The 25,309-nt window shown below is 50.2% G+C and overlaps 1 protein-coding gene across 2 annotated transcripts in view; it reads right to left on the reverse strand.

Moving 5' to 3' along the window:
- The window catches only part of LOC138810502 (ras and Rab interactor 3-like), an 87,103-nt gene that overhangs the window by 21,898 nt on the left and 39,896 nt on the right, over nucleotides 1-25,309 (reverse strand). For both annotated transcript variants that reach the window (XM_069997697.1, XM_069997699.1), the window contains 2 exons: nucleotides 9,635-9,707; nucleotides 3,777-3,868 (listed from right to left, as the gene is read on the reverse strand). In XM_069997697.1, coding sequence (XP_069853798.1) covers nucleotides 3,777-3,868; nucleotides 9,635-9,707 — 165 coding nt within the window. The remainder of the gene's footprint in view (nucleotides 1-3,776; nucleotides 3,869-9,634; nucleotides 9,708-25,309) is intronic.

The raw sequence follows: 25,309 nt of genomic DNA on the forward strand, positions 1-25,309 counted from the left end.
CATAGAGATCCAGGCCAGGGCACGTCCTTGGAGGGCTCTCCCACGCCCTGGGACCTGCCAGGCCATGGCATCCCTCCTTGGGCAGCTACTGATCTGAGTATACCAGACTCGCTGCCTGGCACTGAGCTTACAGATTCTCTGGCCCCATGGTGTGAGCGAGCCCTGAGTCCATGTCTTCACCGGGCCCATAAGGTTTCCAGTCTGGGAGATGTCCTGGTGAGGAGCACTAGGCAGCCATTCTGGCTTGAACGGCAAGGTGCTCAGCCCAATGATCCCCGTCAGGGTCCCACAGATGTCCTTTATGTGAAAGAAGTCATGGGGTAGATACCATCTGGAACTGAATGCCCAGCGGGGCCTGGGCACTCTTACTATTGCTTGCTTCGATTGTTCACAGCCTGTGCCATCCGGCTCCAGACATCTCTTCTAGAATTATCTACTGAGTCTCCTCCCTGCTCCATGTGCTACTTACTTCTTCCTGTCTATGTCAGGTGCCACCCACCTCCAGATCTTGCCTGTGCTGTTCCTGCAACTTGGAACTCTTTTCCACCCTCCCCACTGGCCAAGCTCTTACTTATGCTCTGTTTGGTGGAAGGTGCCCAGTGCCTCTGGGCTGCTCCTGTGTCCCTATCTCTATAGTGTCCACAGTTGTAGTTGTAATTCTCCCCTTTTGCCTGATTCTCCAGCACACTCTGGGCTTCTATCCGGCAGCCCCAATTCTTCACCCATCTCTGAACCTCCAGCCTCCAAGGCAGGACTCTGCACTGGACAGCTGCCCAGAGTCAGGGTGAGTACCATGAGGATCGGCCCAGCCAGGCTGGAGACAGCATCTGGGAGGGTTCAGTGCAACCCCAGCTTGGCTGGCCAGGAGGGGACAGCCTGAGGGGTGAGGGGGCGAGGAGAGAATCCGGGAGGAAGGCTAAAGGAGGGCACACAGGAAGGGCCGCCATTCGAGAACCATTTGGATTCTTACAGAAGTAGAGCAGACCCTGGGGTTCAGCCCAAGATGCTGCATCCGTGCCCCCAACTCAGCCTGGGTAGTGGTCCCCTCAGGGAAGCTGGGTATTAGGGGCTTCACTGTCGGATGTGGGGAGGGGGTGTTAGGAAAGCATAGGAGCAGTGTTTTCTGCTAAAAAGAAGAAGAAAAAAAAAAAGGAAGTAGAAGTAGTGCAGCCTGCAGAATGTCAAGGCCGGAGGAGAAACGAAATGTGTCACGCAATCCCAGCGGTTAGCAGAGGCCTGGGTGCCCATGCTGGGTGGGTGGCACCACGCCAAGCCTCAGCTTGGTTCCTCTCAGGTTCCCATAAAGAAGGGTCTGTCCCTCCATCGCTCTGTCTGTGTGCACTGGCCCTGTGGCCTCCTGAGCTTCCATGAGGGATGTTACCTGCTAGGATGCCTCACATTCTGAGAGCCTGGACCCTGCGACGTGCTGGGCTGGCGGTGATCCTGAGTGAAAACTAACGTTCCATCGCAGGAGGTCTGGGCTGGCCACAGAGTAGAAAGGGGACAAGGAAATACAGTAGAGGGCTGGGAATGGGGCTTAGTGGTAGAGCGCTTGTCTAGCATGGGTTCAATTCCTCAGTACTACATACACAGAAAAAGCTAGAAGGAAGTGGAGCTGTAGCTCAAGTGTTAGAGTGCTAGCCTTGAGGAAAAGCAGCTCAGAGACGGTGCTCAGGCCGAGTCCAAGCTCCAGGACTGGTCAAAAAGAAAAGAAAAGGAAACATAGTAAAGTGCCATGCTGTATGGAATCAGCTCACGTATCTAGAGACTCCAGGAGATTTGTGTATGGATGATTCCAAACATGGGCTAGTGGATAGTCAATCCAAATCAACTTTCCAATGCTTCCTAATAAGTGGGGGGAATTCACACTTTATACTGTAAAGGGGGAAAGCTACTGGCAAATCTGGAAGCACTGTGGAGCATGTGCCTTTCCTAAAAATGCCATTAAAAATATTAACCATGGGGTGGGGGGAGTGGGGACAGTGGACCATGACTGTAATCGTAGGAACTCAGGAGGCTAAGATCTAAGGATCATGGTTCGAAGCTGGTCCTGTCAGGAAAGTTCACAAGACACTTATCTCCAATTAACCAGCAAAAAGCCAAAAGTGGAGGTGTGGCTCCAGTGGTAGAGCACCAGCCTTGAATGATAAAGCTAAAGTATAATAAATAGGCTGTGAGTTCAAATACCAGTACTAGTGTGTGCACATGTGCATGCACATACACACACACACACACACACACACACACACACACACACACACACAGAAATTCACACAGGGAATGATGAAGAGGGTAGGGCTTGCTCCCCAGTCCCAATCCATGCCCAGGTCTTCTCAGTACATATTGTTTCCCACTGGAGGCCAGGCCAGGTGAGGAAAGGGGCAGGGGGCAGCATGGTCACCAGGACTGGCAGTACCTACAGACACAGGACACAAGTTCCAGTTCAGCCAACCCCAAGTGTGAATCTCAATTGTGTCTATCCCAGTGTGGGGAGTCCTGAATCCATTGCTCTCCGTGTAACTGTTTTATCAACATACCAATTCCCTTAATTCACCCGCTAAAAAAAGCAGAAACAAAAACTACTTCCCCAACTACTTTTAGTAGCTGTAAAGTTGTGTTAACTGTCACTATAATCCGTGTTAGAGCATTTTGATCAGCCACAAGAGAAACCCCACACCTATTAGCAGTCACTCCCTCTCTCTGTGCCTCTAAGCTGCTTTCTGACTCTGCACACTGGCCTCTTCTGATTGCTTTATACAAATGTAACCATTCATTGAGTAGCTAGGATTCCAGGCATGAAACAAACCCATGATCCACAATGATGCTTAGATGCCTGTTGTTTGAGGCCTTGGGAAAGGCTATCTGAACTATGTACTTGAAAAGAATAGTCACCTGTCCTAACTCAAGTTCCTGAGAGGGCATAAGTCCAACATCTAAAAGACCAGGCCTTAGGCAGCTCTTGCGCTGTGCCGAGGGCCTGCATGGTGAGGCACAGTCCAGTGTCAAAGTTATCAAGCCCTGCGGAGCACTCAGGGTTACCTGATACACAGAAAGCAGCTAATCAGCATGAGCGCTTGCAATGATGCAAAAAGTAGGGAGGTTGGGAAGGTGGCTCAGTGGTAGAGTGCTTTCCTTGCATGCTATGAGGCCCTGAGTTCAATTCCTCAGCACCACATAAGCAGAGAAAGCTGGAAGTGGTGCAGTGGCTCAATTGGTAGAGTGCTAGCCTTGAGCTGAAGAGCTGAGGGGCAGCGCCCAGGCCCAGAGTTTAGGCCCCACGACTGACAAAAACAACAACAACAACAAAAATGGGGAGGGGTGCTGAGCACCTCTGTTCCCCAACTCATTCTTCTTTCCTTTTTCCTTCCTTGTCATCCAAAAGCTGAGGGTCTGTGCTTAGGAATCATTAGTTGGGCAGGGAATTAGGAAAGGGGGTGAGTGGCCACTCCAATCCAGTCATACCCATGATGCATTTCTCCTGGGAGCCAGGGCTGTGGCAGCCGCTGGGCCAACTCTCTGGCCCCCTATCCAGAACAGTCTCATTGATCCTGCTTCCTCAGAGCCCCAGCCTGATGTAGTCATTCTTTCTGAGCTTCCAACAAAGAGACTGCGCTTTAGGATCTCTGGGTTCCTGCGACTGAAAATTGCCTGGGTATAGCCTGGGCCAGAGCAGAGTAGGATCCATCAGAAGCCTCATCGAATAGGCTCCGGGGGAACAGCCTTGAGCCCCACTTCCTCAAGCCCCCCTGCTCCCTGCTCCCACTGAGAGGACTTACCCAGGCCCAGTTTGGAGATGGTCTCCAGGTCTGAGAGGCTCCTGGAGTCTAGGATGGCCTGGGGCAGGCGCAGCGTGAAGGGCAGTAAATCTCTGTGAAGACACAAAGGGAGTAGTCAAGGCAGGGAGAGGTGCTCTGAGCCATGCCCAGACCCGCAGCCCATACGGGAAGGGCCTCCTCCCACAGCTACTCCATTCTTCCACAAGACTAGAAACGTCCCTGGAGCTGGGGGCAAGGACTGAGGCTGAGGGAAGTTTGGATGATATCTAGGTCCAGCATCCGCACCAGGGACCCCCAAGATGCAGGAGAGCCCTTGGAGTGGGCAGAGTCATGACTTCGGGCTTCTCCTGGCAGGCCCAGGCTTCCTCCAAGGCACTGTTTAGCATCCCACCCACTCCGCACTCTGACCTGCACTGCTCTGTGTGGGGACAGGCAGGATGCACAGTCAGGCACTCGGGTGCGCCCACAGCCAGACCCCGGGGTTTACAGCCCCCTCCGGGGATCGCAAGAAATGATGCAAAGGGGAAACTGAGGCCCAGAGAAGGAAAACGAAGATGTTCTGGCCCTGTGGTGGGCCGTGGACAGAGTATTCTGGGCCTCAGTCCTCCTCACTTGCAGCCCAGGGTGGGTGGTTCTGGCTCTATGCCTCATCCTGGCGTTGCAGGCCTGATAAGCCCTTCCCTGCCATTCCTCCTGCCCCTCCTCGGTGTGCGGCTGCCCCTGCTCAGCCCACTTCCTCCCCAGAGAGCGTCTTCTCTGATGAGAAGACCCAGGGATCACCAACAAGAGACCTTAAAGCCGTCAGGACCACATGGATACAGATCTGCTCCCTCATTCCCTGTGTCCTCCCTGCCCGCCCCCCCCTCCCCCAGCCCAGTTCCAAGTGCCCAAATCCCACCTGTGCTGAAAGCCTCCCTGGCGCCCTGGGCAGGGCTACATGTTTCCTTGTCATTCCTCCTGTCCATGGAATCCTAGACTGGAGCCCTCCAGCTCCTGGCAGAAGCAGGGAAGCATTTCCAGGTCTCCCAGGATTTGGCAAAGGTCACTGATGGGCAGGGCTGATGCAAGTGCCCCGCCCCCTGCTTGGGAAACACTCCCCTAGGGGGAGGAAGAGCACCCAGAGGGGCACTAAGCCTCGGGACGTGGCCTTTGCCGTCCCTACTGTCTACTGGGTGGGACTGCCAGCTGATCTTAGGTCGTCCTGCCAGTCTCCTGTGAACCCAAGGCCATCTGGAGCTGCCTGGCTGCCCCTCCAGGCAGGAGTGGCTTGGCCCCAGGCTGGGCAGGCTCTCACCTCAGGTCTCCCCTCCCCGCCACTACCCCAGTCTCTAGCTTTGAGGGGCTGCCCTGTGGGTGGGTTTTCAAATGGTTTGTTACCAGCAGACCAGTCCGGATGCTATGCCAATCTCCCCACACCTGTCCCTCCACCCTGTCGTTTTCAAGACACTGCAGGGGACAGCAGGGGAGCAAGCCCTGGCCACGCCCACCTCCCAGGCGGGTCCCTGCACTGCCTGTCCAGCTCGCTCCCCCTCGCCGGTCCCGCACAGCCTTCCGCGTTGTCCTGCGGTCCTGGACACACGTGTGTGCAGCTACCGCCACACGTCTACTTACACTCCACACAGCCCTCGCCTTCCAAGGCCACACCCCATGACCTGGCACCCACCCAGGGGTGCCTCTTCCCAGCCAACGAGACCACACACAAGATGGGAGGTTTGCTAACTGTCTGTATTATTATTATTATTGTTATTATTGTGTGATGGTGCAGCAGCTCTGTAATAAGATGTTAATTCCTGTTTTACAGATGATGGCGAAGAGGCTCAGGGGTTAAAAGATTTGCTAAGACCACCCAGCTAATGCAATACCTTCAGCCACTTACTGTGTGTGTGTGTGTGTGTGTGTGTGTGTGTTCACGCGTGCGCACAAGCATGTGCGCTGGTACTGCAACTTGAACTTAGGGACTTCGTGGTGTTCCTTAGCCTTTTCCATTTAAGGTTGGTGCTCTACCACATGAACCACACCTACACATCTGGCTTTTTTTTTTTGGGGGGGGTCCGGTCGTGGGGCCTGAACTCTGGGCCTGGGTGCTGTCCCTCAGCTCTTCAGCTCAAGGCTAGCGCTCTACCACTTGAGCCACAGCGCCACTTCCGGCTTTTTTCTTTTTGCTTAATGTGGTGCTGAGGAATCGAACCCAGGGCCTCAGGCATGCCAGGCAAGCACTCTACCACTGAGCCACCTTCCCAGCCCCACATCTGGCTTTTTACTGGTAACTGGAGATAAGAATCTCACACTTTCCTGCCTGAGCTAGCTTTGAACCTCACCCCTAAGACTTCAGCATCCTGAGCAACTAAGATTACAGGTGTAAGCTTGTAATTTTTGGAACCTTTTCTCCTACCTAATCTTTACAATAACACTGGGGTATAAGCACTATGCTCTTTTAATTTTTTTGGTCATGGGCTTGAACTCAGGGCCTGGGCACTGTCCCTGAGCATTTTTGCTCAAGGCTAGCACTTACCACTTGAACCATGCCTCCATTTCTGGCTTTCTGGTGGTTAATTGGAGATAACTAGACTTTCCTGCCCTGGGTAGCTTTGAACAACAATCCTCAGATCTCAGCCTCCTGATTAGCTGTGATCATAGGTATGACTTACTAGTACAGGTGATAGATTATTTTTTCTTAAAAAATGTATTTCCAAATTTCAGCTGGGTCACACAATGCAAAGAACAATTCTCACACCTAATCTTTCTGTCCTCAGCTAGAATTTCTGTCAGAATCCTCAATGAGAGTCTGTTTGGCATCACAAGAGTTAATTCCACCTACACCAGACACTTTCTGAAAACTTCTAGTCCGATTCACTATTTCATTGTTTTAAAAAGTCATTTTACGACCCTCCCTCAGAAGGATTCTCCAACACCAGCTCCCAGCTGTTCAGTCTTAGTGACCGAGCATCTAACAGTTCAACGTGAGTCAATCTTGAGTCTGACAGCAGATTTTGAGGCTCAGTCAGTCCTTTGAGACCACCCCAATTTCAACATCAGCAACCAGTCCCAGCTCGCCTGAACTTCTGGGGGCCCCAGATCAGGGCTCTCTGGGTACAACAGAGCTGGACAGCAGCTACTTTTAAAGATGAGGCTGACCCGCACCCTGGCTTCCTGGAACCTCACAAATGTGAGCCAGGGGGTTCACGTCTGGTTTGAGTGGTGCCAAAGCCCAGCTCTGTGGCTTTAACTTGAGATGACTTTAAGGTCTGCTCCCATGTTCCTGGGCTGAGTGTAGGAGCTGGTGAAAGCTGGGGTCCCGTCCACCTCCCTGCCCTGCTCCCCTTCCTTGCCCTTACTCAACCCTTGTGCCTGAATTCTGCCCTGGGAGCCCATCCTGGGAAACCCCCTGCGTGTTGATCCCTGGGTGAAGTTTCCAAACCCTGGGCTATGGATCCATTGCTTATAAATTGGTTATTAATATAGATTCCTGGGCCCATCTGATACCCAGAGTCAGGACCTAGAGCCCTCACCCAGCCTAGAGTGTCGGGTTCGAGGTGAGCACCCTTTTTTCTATTTCTGGGCGTGGGCTGCTGTTGAGCCCTGAACACAGCCTCTGTGGAGCACAGGGCAAGAAGGACCAGGCCTTCTGAGGAAGTCACCACCACACACTGGGCCAGGGCTGGTCATGCTGTCCTGGCAATGTCTCCATGAGTAGCCTCTGGCTCAGGCCAGCAGGGCCCCCAGTGCCCTGTGGGGAGCAGGCTCCAGGAGGAGGAGGGGGGCTGGTGGACTTGCTCAGGGCCAGGCCTGGGCTTGCTGTAGGGTTGGGGACACAGCTCTATGTAACGGTGAGCACTGACCAGCATATCAAAGCACCCCTCTGGAGGGGATGCCAGGCATATGAAGTGTCTTGGGAGCGGGTCTAGCTGCCTTCAGGCATGAGGTTCTGCAGGAGTCTGCACGTCCACAGTGCCAGCTGGGGCAGGTGTCTGCTCTGGGGTCACAGCTGCAGGAGATGGGTTCTGAGCTCCCAGCCTGGGCATCTTCCCACTAGGACATTTCACTCCTGAGATGCTTAGAAACTCAGGGACTCCCATCCTTCTGGTCAGGCCAGTCTGTGTCCTGTGAGTGCCCCCCAGGGACCTTTGGGAATCTGAGGGCAAGGTAAACTGTCACCTGCTCTCCTGGAGCATTGAAGATGGGAAAAACTCAAGAGGTGACATCACTGAGCTCTGGTGATCCCAGCTCCTGGATGCAAAGAAGCCCGCAGCCCAGCAGACTCCCAACCTGATGGGCACTGGGCACTGCACCATCTCTTCCTGTGCATTACCAAATTCCCTCCTGCAGCCCTGATGGGACTGGCATCGTTCCCATTTCATGGATGAGGACGGTGGGGATCAGACAGATGAAGTGACAGCTCCAGATCTGAGCCTTGCAATTATGCCTTCCTTCTTTCCTTCCTTCCTTCCTTCATTCATCCATAGTGCCTAGCATATGCCAAACACTACACTGGGCTCCTATTTCTGAGGGGAAAACTTCTTGGAATAGGAAAAGTGTGTCTCCTAAGAGCCTGGTACATCTTAACACATACAGGGCCAGGGGCCTCTTCAGTGTAGCCTGGGGCACACACGGGCCATGCCAGCTCACTGGCACTGTTACAGGATGTACACAGTGGGCAGCAGTGCAAACAGCTGGGCTTTAGAGCCAGATCTCAGTTTGAATCCTGCCCTGCTGTTTACCAGCTGTGTGACTGCTCTGTCTTGGCTTCCTCATCTGTGCAATAAGGAGCCAGGATCACTACAGGTCACCTCATGGAGTTGTTGGAAAGACCTGTATGGGTGTAAAATTCTGCATACTGGACACTACCAAAAAAGCTGGAAGTAGAACAGTGCTCAAGTGGTAGAGTGCTAGCCTTGAGCAAAAAGAGGCTCAGGGACAGAACCTACATACACCCTGAGTTCAAGTCTCGAGACCAGCACACACACACACACAGACACACAGACACACACACAGACACACACAGACAGACACACAGACAGACACATACACACAGACACACAGACACAGACACACAGACACAGACACACACAGACACACAGACAGACACAGACAGACACACAGACACACAGACACAGACAGACACAGACAGACACACAGACACACAGACACACACAGACACACAGACACACACACAGACACACACACACAGACACATACACAGACACACAGACACACAGACACACACACACACAGACACACACACACACACACACACCCTTGGTGCAGAGCAGGGCTGGGGCTGCTAAGGCATGGGCTATGGTAATTAGCTCTGTCATGCCCGCCCACCAGGACACCTTACCCATACTGGCTAAACACCTCCAACTTAAGCCACTGGCTTATAGCACCAAAATATATTTTTAAATTCTTGTTGATTTGAAACCAGTTCTGAATGAATGGACCGGGGCAGAGGCTGGTTGCAGATGCCTGCTCCACCCAGAAGCCACTGAGCCATCATGGGAGCTCCCACCCACGGAGCCCCAGAAGCCTCTCTTGCTGCCCCTGCTGGAAGTTCCTTCTGGAATCCCTGTTAAAGCATGGTCAGGGTCACACAGGACCCCAAAGCTGTCTGTGATACGCATCATGCAGGAAGTTGGGGGACAGGTGGGGGTGGGGGTCTTACCCCCGGTCAGGAAGCCAGCGAGCCAACACCTCTCCTATGGTTACCAGAGCAAAGCCAAGGGGCATGGCAGCCAGAGGCATCGCTGCATCTCCGCATCTCTGTGCTGCTGTTTCTGACCTGCCTCCCCACAGCCACCAGTGATGTCCGTAACAGACTGATGGACGTCTGTCCCCAGCCATTCCTGGAGCCACCCACTCACCTACTGACACAGTAGAATGCGATCAGTCTGAAGATGTCCTCAAACACAAGAACAGAGCCTTCCACGTACAATACTGTGGAGAGACAAGAGAGGCCCCAGGTTAGTATACCCCAAACACAAGGGAGCAGGCGACGGCTCCTGAGGGCTGGTGGGGCATGACTTCCACCATGGTCATGCTGGCTGGCACAGCTCCAAGCAAACCACTGCCACCAAGACCTGAGGTGAGCCCGGCACTGGTGGATCACAGCTGTCACCCTAGCTACTCAGGAGGCTGAGATCTGAGGATCAAGGTTCAAAGCCAGCCTGGGCAGGAAAGTCTGTGAGACTCTTACCTTCAATTAACCACCAGAAACCTGGAAGTGGTGCTGTGATAGAGCGTTCACCTTGAGCTGAAGAGCTCAGGGACAGCACCGAGGCCCAGAGTTCAAGCCTCACGACTGACCCCCGCCTGAGGGTGTCAATGCCCTGAGAGTTTAGGGAGTAACATAGCTTGCCTTAACGAATACACACATTATTATTATTATTATTTTAGCAAATGAACACAGAGGATTCTAGATATAAGGAAAACCAACCATGTCAAGGTAGAGCATGGTTGCTCATGCCTGTAATCCTAGCTATTCAGGCAGCAGAGATTGAGGAGGATCATGGCTGGAGATCAGCCCAGGCACAAAGTTGCCAAGGCTGCATCTTCACCAACAAGCAGGATACAGCAGGGTGCACCTGTGATCGCAGCTCTGCCTGAGGGTGTGAGTTATAGGATCTCAGTCTGAGGTGGGCTCCAGGCAAAAACATCTGCAAGATGACTGCGGCAGAAAGGACTGAGGGTGTGGCTCAAGTGATAGAAAGAATGTCTAGGAACTGAGGCCTGTAGTTCAGACAGATCAAAATAAAAAGGAGTGTGTGAGATCACACTAATCTTAAGTCTTACCATTCAGTAACCTGGGGACCGGGAAGGGTGAGTGGGAAGAAGGGCCCAGCCCTGCCTCTAGGAGGCGCCCTGTGAAGAACCAGGCTCTGGACTACATGCGGCCAGGGGCACAGGGCAGCCTGGTCAGTGGTGGGAGGTCCCCAGTTCATCCCACCTCCTGTCGCCGTTCATCAACCTTCTCACCCCATGCCAGGCAAAGCGCCCTGAGCTCAGGGGCCCACAGGCTTTCCAGGCATTAGTGGGGAAGAGGGTGCCATGTGAGCAGCACAGCTGAGCCCCAGTTTCCATGTGATGGGGGAGAGAAGAGGGCAGGACCTGGGTGCAGGGGCCCGATTGACACTGGAATGGATGAAGCAGGCCTCGGTGTGACCATCACCCAGCATCCAAAGCCCAGAATAGCTCTCCACCACCCAGAACCACACACTGTATGCCAACAACTCTGATTTCTATTTGCCTTAGATTCTAAGCACCAGGCTCAATAGTTCCTAAAAATATGTATATTTATCTGTGGCAAAGAGATGGGGGCTTCTCATGAGGTCAGATGTTAAAAATGAGTTTCAAGAAAAATAAGTAGAGAGAGGAAGAACTGGGTAGAGGAACTGGGTGGAGGTTCACACAGATGTGAGATAAACTCCAGCCCACAGTCATTTCCAGCTTCTGAGTGTTCCCCACGGGGCGAGGGGGGGGGGGGGGGAGGGAGGTGGGCAATGAGGGTCCAGCGCCACCTAGGGCCTGAATTCAGCACAGCACCATCTTGCCACAAAGGGGGGGTGGGCGGGTAACACAGCAGGAATAGAGCCCTGGACCACACAATCAGTGGGAGAAGGAAGTTGGACCTCACCCATCCCTGTGGGTGATGCCAGGAGATCACACCTGTGAACCTTGCTATTCCAGGAGGCTGAGATCTGAAGATTAAGTGTTCAAAGCCAGCCTAGGCAGGAGAGCTTGGGAGAGTCTGTGTGGTTCAAGTGGTAGAGTGCCAGCCTTGAGTGAAAAGGCTAAAGGAGTACTTAAGGCCCTGAGTTCAAGCCACACGCACGCGTATGCACACAGAAACCCAGCCTGGCATTCTGGGCTACCCCACAGTGAGCAGCTCTCCTTTCTTGGTGTTGGTTGTATGATAATTTGGTATGTTCAGCAAACTATCAAAATACATCTCAAAGCAGCAGGGCTATTTTATTTTTTGTTGGTTGTGGGGCTTGAACTCTGGGCCTCGGCGCTGTGCCTCAGCAATTCAGCTCAAAGCTAGCGCTCTACCACTTGAGCCACAGCGCCACTTCCGGTTTTCTAGTGGCTTATTGGAGATAAGAGTCTCACAGACTTTCCTGCCTAGGCTGCCTTTGAACCACAATCTTCAGATCTCAGCCTCCTGAGTAGCTAGGTTTACAGGTGTGAGCCACCGGCACCTGGCTGTTAATATTCTTCAGACACTTTTTCTATAGAAATTCTCAAAGTCAGGCATGCCTGATGTAATTACCACAAACTTCCAGTGGATAAGGTGAATTCATATTCACCCAACGAGACCTTTATCATGCCCTCTGCATACAGAGAATGGCCACTGAACCTGAATTCTTCAGGTTCTGATTTATCTCAGCCAACAAATAAAGGGTAGTAAATCTGAATCCAGGCCTCACTGGACTTTGAGGAGAAAAGGACCATTGTATGAGAATTCACCTTGCCAAGTGTTAGCTCTGCTTACAATAACTCTTGTCTCCCCTGGGCCGGAAGTGGGCGGCGCCTCACCTACTGCGCAGGCGCTGCCTTCGTGGGTGGAGATTGGTCTGCGAGGGGGGCGTTTCCTTACACCAAGGGCTATGGATGAAGCCCACGAACACTAACTCAACCTTCCACAGGAGCAAACAGCTTTGGTAACCCTGGAATCTCTCACTTCTTACACATTTTGATCAACAGTCCAAATTCCCTTTTTTTTGGTGGCATTAGAATTTGCTAGGCTGGCATTCCACCATTTGAATCATGCCTCCAGCCCTGCTTTTGGCTGGTTATTGTGAATCAAGAACCTAGTGAACAATTCCTCTCTCATACTATGATCCTCCTGATCTCAGCTTCTTCTGGAGCTAAGATCACAGGTGTGAGCCACCAGCACCCAACTAACAATCCTTCTTAGTTCACTTTTCCACTTGTGGCGCTCATGTGAAGGCTGTGCTCAGGGCTACTCTCTGGCTGGGCATTTATCCTATGTATTATTTCATCAGCAAGTGATTATTGCATTCATGCTCTAGGGTAATGAGTAGATGGATATGGTAGCAGACAGGAAGCCCACAGGGTTTTTTTTTTTTTCCATTGGCTCTGGCCAGGGCACTTCTCTAGAACTCCTTCCTGGGGGCAGAGGTTCAAAACATTCAGCTCAATCTCTTTAGATGAGTGAAAAGTAGGTTGATAGTGGGAAAAATGCTCAGACTGAGGTCTCACTACACACATACAAAACAGAGAAGCCTGGTAGATTAGAAGCCAAAGGAGGCTGGGCGCTGGTGGCTCACTCCTGTAATCCTAATCAGGAGGCTGAGATCTGAGGATCAAGGTTCAAAGCCAGGCAGGGCAGGAAAGTCCGTGAGACTCTTATCTGCAATTAAGTACCAGAAAACCAGAAGTGGCGCTGTGGCTCAAGTGGTAGAGTGCTCACCCTCAGCTGAAGAGCTCAGGGTCAGCGCCCAGGCCCAGAGTTCAAGCCCCACAACTGACCAAAAAGAAAAAAAGCCAAAGGGACTCCAGGTAGGGTGGACATCCTGTCCCTGAGGGCAGGCAGAGTGGACTGACCTTGGCGGGGTTCAATGCTTGGAGAGAGGGACCCACCAAACCAGAGCACAACAAGAAGCCTTTACTCCAAGGTCCCTGTTATAGCCGAGACAAGATCCTTTTAATCTCCCTGCCACCCCAAAAGGCTGGGAACACTGGATCCTGATAGGTGCTTGCCCACCCACCCCCGTTCCTAAGCAACAATTGATCTGAGCTGGGCCCCTGACTGGAAAGAGGGGGGGTGCAGACACAGCGCTAAAACGTCAGAGTGACAGGGGGCTGGGGAGCCGCTTCAGGGCCTCGTGTAGGAAAGGGGAAGGTGAACCCTCTTCTAGGGGATGTCCCCCCTACCATCATCACCAGGGGATCCCCGGTAAGCCCCTGGAAGACTGGGCTCCTTCCCCATTTTGCAGGTCACAGCTGCTTTGTGGTAGAGGCCAGTCGCACTATAGTTGCCATGGGAACCACGACTTGGCTGGTGTGTGGTGAAGGAATGTCCGCCATGACCACAAGGCCCAGCCAAAGGCCCCGTTTTCTGAAACATGCCAACTGCGTCCCTTGTCCCCAGGAGTGACAGCTGGGGGAAGAGAGAGGGCTTCCTGGAGGCCCAGGGCCCCACCCACCCAGGGACCCAAGCCAGTATTCTTTCAGATGTTCACTACCAAGGCCCACAGACAGTTCTGGCCCATAACACCGCACAGATGGGGAAACTGAGGTCCAGGGATGATATATCCTCATCTTGCACGTTGGCAGCCTGGGAACTTTCCAGTATGGTTCTCTCTGGTACTGCTTTGGGGAGTTTATAAGTTTTTATTCTTTGTTATTGTTGTGATACTGGAACTTGAACTCAGGGCCTTGTATTTGCTAGGCAACCAACTGAACCACTTAATCTGAACCACTGGGCCCTTTTTGCTTTAGTTTGTCAGAGAGGGTCTTGCTTTGTGCCAAGGTTGGCCTTAGACCATGATGCTCCGGTGTCTGCTTCCCATGGCTAGAGTTACATATGTGTATCATGATACTCAGGTTATTGGGTAACTCTGTCTAGAGTGACCTCAACACTCAATCCTCCTATCTCTGTCTTCTGCATAGCTGGGCTTACAGGCATGAACCACAGTGCCCAGCCCTGATTTTGTTTTTTTGACCGTCTCCTTTTCCCTGCTTCCCAGTGCTGGCCCATGGACAGATTTGAGGAGTTACAGGTTTTAATAATCATGTCAGGCTCTGGATTTTTCATCCTTCTAATTTCTAATCAGTCTCACTCTCTATTTTATAGAGGAGGAGGCTAACCCTAAAATACATTAAGTCACCATGACCAAGTCATGACCAGACAGATGCCAGTACCTTCCCACAACCAGGGCCCTGGCAACGCACAGCAGCTTCTATCCAGAGCACCAGTCACCTATGGTGCAGAAGAGCAGCGCAGGATGGAGGGCGGAGCCTGGGCTTCTTACTGGGGTTCAGGCCACAGTCCTATTTCACAGACAGAAGATGCCTTCTCCCTAGGAGTCAGCTCTTGTGGGTTGAACTATGGCCCTGCTCCCTGGCTTGGGCCCTGGGAACCCCTGAAAGCCACTGCTGTGACTTCCACCATGATGTGGTCACGGGCCCGACTCAGACCCAGAACGCAGCTCTTTTCACAGCCCCAGGTCTAGAACTTTCTGGCTATGTCCTGTGTGTGGTGGGGCCTGTGTTTTCTGAGAGCATCGTCTGTGAACTCCACACAGGCAGTGGAACTGCGGTGACGCTTTACTATGCTGTTCGGACTAACATAAAAGACCCCCTTTTTTGGAATTGTCCTTCCTGTTGAGCAAGCGTGAACGTGAGACTTCAGAGTGTGAGAAGCGCTCACAGGAGGAGCTGTCACTGTGCAGATGGGGACTTTGTCTGGCAACTATTTATAGGCTCAGATGCCAAAACACAAGGGGGACAATAGACAGATTTCCAGTTGCTGTGTGTCAGGAAAAACTAAATAAAGAGCTAATGGCAGGTGTGGGGAGAAGGAGCAGGCAGGGGAAGGGGCAGGGCAGAGGTGCCAGCCCCGGGAGCTGGGACCTAGGAGACACCACTTCCCTCTCTGCTCCCACGCAGGCCAGGGCATGTCTGTGAAGGGATCCACTGAGAAAACGCTGCTGTCAGGAAGCAGAGGATGATGGGTAGGGGGAAGGCAGGTTATTCTGGGGACCACAGCCCCAAGTGCCATGGGACACTCTCCACTCCCCCCCCCCCATGAACTGCTTCGACATCAGGATCCTTCAAAGTCCCTCCCACACTGCATTTGGGAACCTCAATTCTAGGTCTAGAAAAACCTGACTGGCACTCAGAAGAGCTGGAGACCTGGAAGCGGGGAACAGAGGGGGCAGCTTGGTCACAGATCTGGAGTGTCAAGATGTAGAACGTGGGTTGGAAGAGTCCAACTCCTCTATCTGTGGCCTGGACTGCTGGTCTAGGCCACACAGTCCACGAGGAATAGAATATGGGACACACAGGCAATTAAAAAAAATCTCAGGGCTGGAGATGTCATTGCACATAGGGCCCAAGGCCCTGGGCTCCATTCTCATACATTAGGGTGATACTCTATACAGGGTATAGGATCAGGAATCTGAGACAACTCAGGAGATAGTGTGACTGCCACCTAGTGGTTGGAGGCCAGGGATGCTGCAGACATCCTGCCCTGCCCTGCTCTGCCCTGCTCTGCCCTGCTCTGCTCTGCCCAGTCCGCCTCCTGCAACAAGGAAATGGATGATGGCCTCCAAATGAGTGGAAGTCCATGTGTGTACCTGGTAGATGCCTGGCAGGGGGCCAGGAGCACCATGGAAGCCAGCCCCGGCTGTCTTTGGCTGGCATTCCCCTTCTTTGCTTGACCTCATCCACGAGGACACACCCAGCATTGTGCCACTTGTCCAAATAAGACATTTCTATTCACCCAAAGGACAATCCACCCCTCAGAGACACTCCCAAGTCACACCCACTCACTGGTGTTGGGGGTACTCTGCCTTAGTGCCATAAAATCCTCACCATCTGAACACACCCATCTCCACACCCCTATGCCTGCTGTCCTCAAACCCAGCAAACGAATAAACAAATGTCAACGGAATCCTCTAATTAATATTTTCCCGAGGGCATATTCTCAACGCAAGAGCAGCAACACAGTGCTAGGAACATGTGTTTGGAGCCTGGTTTCTGGGTCTAAGTCCTGGCTCTGCCGCTTGCTAACATGTGACTCTGAGGAAGCTAACAAGCTTTTCTCCATGCCTCAGTTTCTGTCAAGTGGGGGTTCTGATTGCTTTGGCTATCTATTGTATTGCTGTGGGAAAACATTACTTGAAACACTTTCTGGCTTCAAATAACAACCACCTAAGTGCAGCCATGAGCTGTGAGCGAGGAATCCGGGCAGGGCTCGGCTGGATGACTCTTCCATTCCTTGGAACACTCATGCGTCACTCAGTGGCGTGCAGCTGGTGGCTGGTCTGGTCTGGAGGGTCCAAGACATTTTTGTGCAAAGCTGGGAATGCTCAGACCGGATGCAGCCAACCCCATTTCCATCCTGCATTTCCATCTGTCCCAGAAAGTCTCTAGGTCCTTGTCTTCAGGATGGAGAAGAGCTCTCACAGTCCAGGCAGAACTCTGGCTCCCTTAAAACCTATGCGGACCTGGCACAGCTCACTTCTGCCTCAGTTAGCTGGTCAAAGAAACCACAGCCTAGCCCAGATTGATGGCAGGGGCTACAGACCACAACCGTCAAAAAATACACAGAAGGAAGGGGTGACATTTCCAAAAAGAAATGTACTCATACCCTATGTATGTCACCCTTATAAATAAACATAAAAATTAAAAATATATATAGAATGCAAGTTATCTCACTCATACCAAGAGCCTGATGTGATGTGTATCTGTTATCCGTGCTACACAGGAGGCTGAGATGGAAAGGATCATAGTTCAAGGCCATGAAACATGAAACTCCATCTTAATGGAGACACTGGGCATGCTGGCACCTGCTGTCCCAGCTATAGCAGAAGCAGGGGGGTGGGGACACGGACTGCAGTCCAGGCATGTAGATAGCAATTAGACTCTATCTCAAAAATAACCAGAGGGCTAGAGGTATGGCTCATGAAAAATGAATATATATATATATATATATATATATATATATATATATATATGAACAAATGAATTCATACAAAAGGCTTAACAAATGACTCATTATTGTTCTACTTCTTTATCCTCTCTCCCTACACCCAGCCCAGGCCCAATACCTACCAAATGTCAGCACATATTTTGTGTCATGATTCAGTAAAAGAAGAGGCATGTGAAGAACATTCTTGGTTGGGCTATATAGAGGAATTTTCCTTTCCTTCCTTCCTTCCTTCCTTCCTTCCTTCCTTCCTTCCTTCCTTCCTTCCTTCCTTCCTTCCTTCCTTCCTTCCTTCCTCCCTCCCTCTTACCCTCCCCTACCTCTCTTTCTTTCTGGAAGTACTGGAGTTAGAATTCGGGCCTTGTGCTTGCTAGGCAGGTGCTCTACCACATATTTATGTTATGATTCAGTAGAGGGAGAGGCATATGAAGAATGTTCTAAGTTGGGCTATATAGAAGAAGTTTCTTTTCTTTTTTTTTGAAGTACTGGAATTTGAATTCAGGCCTTGTACTTGCTAGGCAGGTGGTATAACCACTTGACCCACCTTAACCCATTTTGCTTTTGTTCTTTGCAGTGTGTGTGTGTGTGTGTGTGTGTGTGTGTGTGTGTGTGTGTGTGTGTGTGTGTGTGTGTGTGTGTGTGTGTGTGTGTGTGTGTGTGTGTGTGTGTGTGTGTGTGTGTGTGTGTGTGTGTGTGTGTGTGTGGCCTGGGTTGTCCTGGGATATGATTCTCACAGGGGCATGAGCTTTCTTTCTTTTTTTAACACATAGCTTTCCCTTCTCTAGGTCTTCCCCAGAGTCTATCAGAGGGTCTTACAAGTGAGGAGAGTGAGCTTAAAGAAGGCTCAGGAGCTTGCCCAAGTTCAACAAGACAGGAAATGACCCACTGACATGAAATCTGTCTGCCTGGATGCTGGCTCTTCTTTTTTGACACATTTTGCTTGTCTATTCCTCTAACAGCTTCCTTGGAGGTATTGTGGGGCTCCTCATTGGCAGAGAGAAATGGGGATGAGAAGTCAAATAACTTGCTTTAGTTCCCAGAGCTAGTCAACTGAAAGAACTGAATATGAAACCAAGTTTTATTCTTTTCTAATGTATTCATCCAATGAATGCTATTGATTTCCCTCTAGATCTGCCCTCTGTTGCCCTCCTTCCCCAATTTGATAGGTTTGTGTTTTCATTTTCATTTACTTTCAAGTATTTTTAAATTTCTCTTGTGATTTCTTCTTTGGCTCATGTGTTATTTAGATAGGAGTTGTTTAATCTCCAAGTATTTAGGGATTTGCATCTCTCTTTGTGCTGTTGAGTTCCAGTTTAATTCCATTGCAGGCGGGGAGCAGACACTGTGGGAATTTATCTGTCAAACTGGTGAATGCATGACCTAGAATGTGGTTTACTTTGACAAATGTTCCAGTTGAGCTGAAGAATGTATGCATTGTTGTTCTTGGCTGAAGCACCTTACAGATAGTCTGGTTCCTCCTATCAGAGGTGGCAGCATCCAGTTCAAGTGTGTCCTTGCTGATTTTCTGCTACTTGGATCTGTCCACATCTGACAGAAGGGGTTTGAAGTCTCCAAATTGCAGTGGATCTCTCTAGTTCTCCTTCAAGGTCTATCTGTCTTTGTCTCCAGATTTTGCTGTTCTGTTATTAGACACATACACACTGAGGATTATTAGGTTCTTCTCTTGAACTGATCCTATATCAGTATTTAACAGCTCTCTTTGTCCTGGGCTGAAGTCTAATATAGTTACTTCTATTGTCTTTTAATTAATGCAAACAAGGAGTACCTTCTCCTCTGTGTGTTTATATTCAGAGTGTGTTTATATTCAGCACATAGGTATTGTTTCTTGACCCACTGGGACAGGCCACTGTTCTAGACCACTGACATTCAGTCATTATGGATGTATGAAGTATCTACCAGAAAGGCTCCAGTGTTGAAAGCTTAGTTCCCAGCTGGCAGCACTATTCAGAGGTGACTGGGTCACAAGGATGCTAACTTTATCGATGGATTAATCCATTGATGAGTTCTTAGCTGACTAGGCTATTAGAAGTTGGAGTCTGGCCTGAGGAAGTAGTCCCTGTGGGCGTGCCTTGAAGGGTATCTTATGCCAGCTCCTCCCTTACTGTTACTCTCTGCTTCCTGGCTGCCATGAGGTGAGCAGCTCTGCTACACTACACCACTGTATGTTCTCCACCATGATGCTCGGCTTCCACACAGGCCTACAGTGACTCACCAAGAGACCACTGAGCCTGAGCTCAATCAAACCTTTCGTCGTCGTCGTCATCATCGTCGTCGTCGTCCTCCCCCTCCTCCTCCAATATTTTTTTGCTGGTCCTAGGGCTTAGACTCAGCCTGGGTGCTGTCCCTGAGCCTCTCTGGGCTCAAGGCTAGTACTCTTATCACTGAGCCACAGTGCCACTTCCGGCTTTTTCTGAGTAGTATATCGGAGATAAGAGTCTCACAGACTTTCCTGCCCAGCCTGGTTTCAAATTAAGATCCTCAGATATCAGCTTCTTGAGTAGCTAGGATTACAGGTGTGAACCATAGGCATCCAGCTAAACCTTCCCTTCATAAGTTGTTTATAGCAGGTAGTTTGTTACAGTAGCCACAAGCTGACTACTGATGTCTACCATATTTGTTACTGTTTTCAAATTGCTTTCTTACGTTGGGTCTTATTTTTATCTTCTGTTCTCTCTCTCTCCTCTCTCTCTCTCTCTCTCTGCCTTTCAGATTTTACCTGAATTCTTCTTTTTTCCCTTCCTTAGTGTTAGCTACATATAATAATTATTATTAAATTAAATTCATTTTTATTAATTTTTTGCAGCACTTGGCATTGAATCCAGAGACTTGCATATGTCAGGCAAGTACTGGACTGCTGAGCTACATTCCTAGTCCTTTTCATTTTTATCTTGAGACAGTGTCTGGCTAAGTTGCCTCAGCAGGATTTGAACTTACTTTGTAACCCAGGCAGGCCATAAACTTTTTATCCTTCCACCTCAATCTCCAAGTAGCTGGGATTATAGACATGTATCACAATGCCTTGAAGCTACAATTACTTTTGAACTTCTTCTTAGTGATTAGGAAATGCCTTAGAGTTTACAATTTATATTTACAAAAAGTCAATGTACTTTCCGATAGCATTACAATGCTTCATAGGTAGTAGGAGTACATTTTAATAACAAAACAATCCTAATTTCTCCTTCCTATCCCTGTAGCATTGCTGACACTTGGACATCACTGTAGATCTTTAATGGAGCACATTGCTGCTGTAATTACTTTGGACAAACTGTTACCTGTTAGTAAGAAAAGAAATATTTCACCTTCATTTATTCTTTCTCTGATGTGCTTCCTTTCTAGATAGAGTCAACGTTCTGATCTTTATCATTTTTCTTCTCTCTAAAAAAATCTTAACACTTGAAAGTCAGGTCTGTCAGCAACAAATCCCTCACTTCTTGTTTGTCTGAGAAAGTCTTTACTTATCCTTCATTTTTAGATAATTTCACAGGATGCAGAATTGTCATTTGGTGGATTTTAAAAAAAAATATTTAAAATATTTTATTCTTTCCTTTTTTGCTTCTATGGTCCCTTTCCTCCCTCCCTCCCCTTCCCTCCCTCCCTCCCTCCCTGGTTTTCCATCACATGTATGCTATACTCTGTAATCATCACAGTTATTGAATATTCTGTTCTTTTTCCCCAGTCTTTATTCTCTTTTCTCTACAGTGCTAGTGAGTTTCTTCTCAGCCATGTCTAGTCAACCAATAAGTCCAGCCCAGACCCTCTTCAATTGGGTCCCTGTGGTTCTGATCTCTAGCACTTCTTTTAGGCTTTTTCTTGCTGTGTCTATTCTATCCATCAGCGCCTTCCACATCTTGATCATACTTGTTAATTCTTGGTCTGGTAATTCCCATAGATGAGTATTAAATCTAACGTTGAGTCAGTTTCTTCAACCTGTGGATTTTTTTTTTTTTTTTGTCAGACAGGTCCTTATGTTCTCTTGGCTTGCTTGTTCAGAGCTGGTGGTCTACCACTTGAGCCATGTCTCTAGTTCAGCTTTATGCTTGTTAAATGGAGATGGAATATCTTGTACTTGTCTTCCTGGGTTAGTTTCAAACCATGATCCTCTAGATCTTAGCCTCCTAAGTAGTTAGAATTACAGGTATAAGCCATCAGTGCCTCGCCACCCCATGTTTTGGCTTCTTATTTTTCTGATAGCCTGATGGTATACTAGGTGAGAGAGAGCACTGTGAACAGACTTGTGGGAGGGCAGAGGCCAGCAGTCCTGTGAGTAGGTCTCCATTGTTTAGTGACCCTGGACCTCTGACCCCCTGACCTCTACCCGGGCCCATCACTGTCCTCCCCTGAGATGGGATGGCCACTGTGGACTGCAGTTGGGTAGGTTGGGCTCTGATAAAACCCCAGCTTGAGGTCAGATCTTGTTAAAGAACACAAGGTTCTGTGTATTACATAACAGTCCATCCCCCTGCTGGAATCTGCCTGTCACTGTGAGGACTTGGCAGGGTTCCTGGTGGTGAAGCTGGAAGACCCGAGGGTCCTCTGTGCACAGCCGTCGCCCCGTCCTTACCTGCCACTCTCACATCTGCCTTGGGGAGCTGGCCAGCTGCGTGAGGTTTCCCTACCCCGCTGGGTCCCGCGGAAGTCTGCGCCTGGCTTTCTGCTCTGGGCATTTGCCTGTCATGGCTCTAGTGTGGGGAGCAGTGGGTTTCCCTGGGTTCCTACCACTCTGATGAATCTAGAAAAATGGCTGATATCTCCATTCATTCAGCTGTTGCTAGGGCAGAAGGGATACTTTCATCTGCTTATATGCCAGACATGACCAAACCTGGGCCACCACACCCCCCCTTTTTTTTTTGAAGTACTGAGTCTGGACCTTTGTTCTTTGCTTAGGCAAGCAAACTACCACTTGAGCCACACTTCTTGTCTCTCTGCTTTTAGTTTGTCTTTCAAATAGAGTCTAGCACTGTTTGCTCTATGCTGAACTTGGAACTATGATCTTCCCACCTCCAATGTAGCTGGGATTACAGGTGTGCATCACCATGCCCAGCCAAACCCAAATTTACTAACTCTAAGACCTATGCCACATGGGAAGAGAGCAGTTAGGGATGAGGAAGACACAAGTTAATTTGTGTGTGTGTGTGTGTGTGTGTGTGTGTGTGTGTGTGTGTAGGAACACACACACATAGTAGTGCAGAGGAGTGAACGGAGAGCCTTGCATATACTACAGACACATTCTACCATTAAGCCACACCCTTGGCCATGCAAGTAACCATCGTGAGCATCACCGGAGTGCTCGGTACTCATTCACAAACCCAGACACAAACCCCATGCTGAGAGGTCTGGAGGTAGAGAGCAAGCCAGGCACACTGGAGGCAGTGGGAATGAGGCATGTGGTTGTAGACAGGGATATACAGGTAATCACTCTTCCAGAAGCCCCTGCTCTGTGAGGAAATGGCTCTGAATGTACAAGAACATGAAGGAAATGTGCAACCCCACCGCTGGCTTGAGACGCCTTGTAGGGAAGACAGGCAGGGGGGAGGGGATGCGGTCAGCCTGATATAGCACAAGTGTCCCTGCTCTGCCTGCCCCTCTGCCACTACAGCTACCGTGCCTTTCACTGCTCTTACAATGCACATGCTTCTTGCAGGGAACCCGATTTTATGGTGACGTTAGTCTTTCATCTGCTAGTCTAAATCTGTTTCATGAGTGAAGAATCTTCAGAGTATTGGCTTTTATGAAGCACAGTAGAGGGTGGTAGAAATAGCTGGTAGGGTTAAGTGGATGGCCCAGATGCAAATGTGATCTCCTTTCCATGTTGCTGTGGTGCGAATACTGGTAATCCCCACTTCTGCCCCCAATTCATCTGTGGTAGCCCAAGAAACTAACCCATATTGCAACAGGAATAAGAGGTAGGATCCTAGGAGGTGAGGAGGTGGTAAGTCACGGGAAGCTACCCTCAGAAGTGGGATCAGTGTCCTCATTAAAGCATGCCGGTCTATGGGGGTGGGGTCTTTAAGGACATTGGGCTATACAGGTTCCTCTTTTGGGGAAAGGATTAAGTCATTTATTTGTTTGTGTTAGTTTGTTTAATAGTACTGGGGTTAGAACCCCAGCCCCCTGCATGGTAGGCAGGTGCTTTGTCACTAAACTATATCCCTACCCCAAGGCCCTTATGAAAGAGGACACTGTGATCCACCTCTGCACAGGGTGGCACCATCTTGGTGCAGAGACCAGTCCTCACCAGACACTGGAATGGAATCTTGGTCTTCCCAGCTTCCAGTAGATATAAATTTCTCATCTCTGTCAATTGCCCAATCCCGGGTGTTTTGTTATAGCTGCACACATGGATTCATGCTGAGAGCTATGACAACCCAGGCCTGTGACAAGAAACCCAGGGCACCAGCCCGGCCCTCCTGTCAGCCCTCAAGAGAAAGGGACTCTCCCCCCAAACAGAGGAGACAAGCTACTTCCCCAAGGTGGGGTTCCCAAAGCTACAAAGTCCCTGTAGGTGGCAGTCCATGTGCACAAAAGACCAGGCCACCGCTGACACCAACCAACCCACTTCCTCCTCTGGCCTCCAAGGGCCTGGGCTTGGAGATGGGCCTTCTCCATGTCTGTGAGCTTCCTTCCCAGTCCACGTCTCTCCGAGGAGAACCTACTCCTCCACCAGAACTCTGCCCACAAGTCCTGGAGAGGTACTGCTGCACCTGGCTTCTTACCCAGGGGGCTCCCTGTCCTGTCCTCCGGTCTTGTCCTCCTGTCCTGTCCTGTCCTGTGGCTGCTGCAGAGCCTGTCCCTCTCCTTAGCTCTCAACCCCCATTCCTGGGCAGCCACCGTGCCATCAGCCAAGGCAAGTTTCTGCAGTCCCTCCCTCCTCGGCCTCTGCCCTGGCTGTGGTGGTCACCTTCCTTGCAGTGCTTCTTGAGCTGTCAATCTCATGGGCCACTTCCTGTTCCAAACTTTTGTGTAAGGTGATTGTCACAGCCCTTGGCGAGCTGGCGAATCCTTCAATTGCAGCCTCCTCTTCCACTGCCTCCCATACCTGGGCCCTGTCCACGTCCTCCGGCCTGCCTCTGAGCTCTGATGCAGGCTGACGTTTCAGCTTCCCAAGCTGGTCCTCTTTCATCACTTACTTGCTCTTCATCATAATGATTCTCAACTTCCAAGGCCCAAAGGAGCCCTGGGTTTATTGCCCTTTCAATCAGTCTGGTGAGGGGAGGGGGTGCACTTTTTTGTTTATTTTGAGACAAGGTCTCATTCTGTAGACAAGATGGCTTTGCATTTACAATCCCACTGCCTTAGCCTCCCCTCATACCTGGATTACAAGCATGCACCTTGACACCTGGCTTGAGTAATGAGCTGTCATGCCCCAAGCACACACTCATAGTCAAGCAATTTGGACAGTCTTCCCTACAGGGATTAAATGCATGTGTGTCTTGTTCCCCTGTTGAGTCAATGCCAGGGGTCCTGTCTCAGAGAGGCCGTCATAAGTACTTTCCCTGAAAAGCCACTCAGCACATACTTAATGGCAACAAAGACTTTGGAATGTTTAATTGTTAGAGAAAGTTCATACCAAAAGTTTTAAGTGGATGAAGGAGGGCTGAAAAATGACTATGATTCAAAATCTATTTAGAAAACTTTACCAAGGCCAAGTACCAGTGGCTCACCCCTGTAATCCTAGCTACTCAGGAGGCTGAGATCTAAGAACTGCAGTCTGAAGCCAGACTGGGCAGGAAAATGAGACTCTTATCTCCAATTAACCACCAAAAAGACAGAAGTGAAGCTGAGGCTGAAGTGGTATAGAGTGTTAGCCTTGAGCAAAAAGCTGAGTGTCAGCCTTATTACA

This window comes from Dipodomys merriami, unplaced genomic scaffold (assembly GCF_024711535.1).
Source record: "Dipodomys merriami isolate MVZ:Mamm:240054 unplaced genomic scaffold, mDipMer1.0.p SCAF_50, whole genome shotgun sequence".
Taxonomy (NCBI): domain Eukaryota; kingdom Metazoa; phylum Chordata; class Mammalia; order Rodentia; family Heteromyidae; genus Dipodomys; species Dipodomys merriami.